Here is a 1,540-nt window from a genome sequence, read left to right as displayed (position 1 = left end):
AATTTAAATTGCCCCACTGAAATTTGTTAAAGCATTATTAAATGATATAGGTAAAGACAAAAAAAAAACCGCAGTTTAAAATCAGCTACTTCAAAGCTAAAACAGTAGCAAAATTTAAATTGCCCCACTGAAATTTGTTAAAGCATTATTAAATGATATAGGTAAAGACAAAAAAAAAAACACAGGTTAAAATCAGCTACTTCAAAGCTAAAACAGTAGCAAACAGCTACATACAAGCAAAAACAAGCAGAACCATTGCTTAAATCTAAATCTAGTAAATATGTAGCTAAAAATAACAAAATGGTAGCAAAAAGTTAAATTCAGCAGAACTGCTAATGAAAATAAAAAGCATATATAAGGACAAGCATAAAGCAGATATGGTAAAGTACATTTCACAGAAAAATGTTTTTGAAGGAAGTGAAGAAGTCTCAATGGTTTTCTATAGGACATTTCTTTTTAGAGAACGCTGACTCAGCAATCACTTTATTGTGCAATTTACAAATGAATTTACAAGTCCATTTCCGCAGTGTGTTTGTGTGTAAACAATAATCAGCTGTTTAACCAGAGCTGGACACCAGTGAAACTGTTAGTCAAAACAATAGGTTTAGAGAGATGGTGAGAACCAGAAGGCATTCAAAACATGTGGCTGTAAAACCCAACAAGGGTCAGTGAACACCATGAATCACAACAACTGCATGAATTATTTGAATACAGTATTGTTTACTTAGAAAAGCTTGCTCTCGACCAATCCTCCCCTAAAAAACGCCTTCATTCTCATTTTGAAAGAGACGTTACCATGAAATTTGAAATGAGCATAATAAACTTTAACTCACCTCCAGTTCTCCRTTCTCTGCAGCATCGTGGAGCGGGGTCCCGCCCCAGTTGTCGGTGACAATCTCTCCCCCGTGCAGCAGCAGCCAGCTGAGCACCTTCGAGTGGCCTCGGCTGGCTGCAAAGTGCATGGCCGTGGCTCCATCACCGTCCCGGTCTGTCAGACTGATGTCTGTGAAACTCATCTAAAGGACAGACGAGGACAAAACAGAAGATTTTGCCATTTTGAACCTTGAAACACATTTAAAGACAGGTTCTAAAAATAAAGATTTTTCTGCTATTCCAACACACCAGCCAGACTATGACAGAGTTGTGGCCCATCTGAGCAGCAGCATGCAGAGGCGTCATCCCATCGTTGGCTCTGATGCTCGGATCTGCCCCGCAGTCCTTCACCAGGTATTGGACAACCTCCAGGTGACCCTCCTGGCAGGCCAGGTAGAGSGGTGTGGCACCATTCTTAGTTTGGGAGTTGACAAAGCTGCAGAATAAATACAAGTAAAGGAGAATCCTGGATGAACKGAAAATAAATCAGATTCAAAACACAATAAAAAAATAAGTGCAGCTGTGACCCTTAGTGACCAAGAATCTAGACTTAACATTATCTGCTGAAAGCTCTGATGCTCCTACATTATTGTAAATATTTTTGTACCATATAATATAACAATTTATATGAAAGAGAGGAATGATAAAGTGAAAATCTGTACTGTAC

General features: G+C 38.7%; 1 protein-coding gene across 7 annotated transcripts in view; it reads right to left on the bottom strand.

Moving 5' to 3' along the window:
• The window catches only part of espn (espin), a 46,013-nt gene that overhangs the window by 31,960 nt on the left and 12,513 nt on the right, over positions 1 to 1,540 (bottom strand). For all 7 annotated transcript variants that reach the window (XM_014001660.1, XM_014001663.1, XM_014001664.1 and 4 more), the window contains exons 4-5: positions 1,123 to 1,309; positions 834 to 1,016 (exon numbers count right to left, since the gene is read on the bottom strand). In XM_014001660.1, coding sequence (XP_013857114.1) covers positions 834 to 1,016; positions 1,123 to 1,309 — 370 coding nt within the window. The remainder of the gene's footprint in view (positions 1 to 833; positions 1,017 to 1,122; positions 1,310 to 1,540) is intronic.

Source organism: Austrofundulus limnaeus, unplaced genomic scaffold (genome assembly GCF_001266775.1).
Source record: "Austrofundulus limnaeus strain Quisiro unplaced genomic scaffold, Austrofundulus_limnaeus-1.0 Scaffold10, whole genome shotgun sequence".
NCBI classification, from domain to species: Eukaryota; Metazoa; Chordata; class Actinopteri; order Cyprinodontiformes; family Rivulidae; genus Austrofundulus; species Austrofundulus limnaeus.
This window is presented reverse-complemented; position numbering and strand designations above follow the sequence as displayed.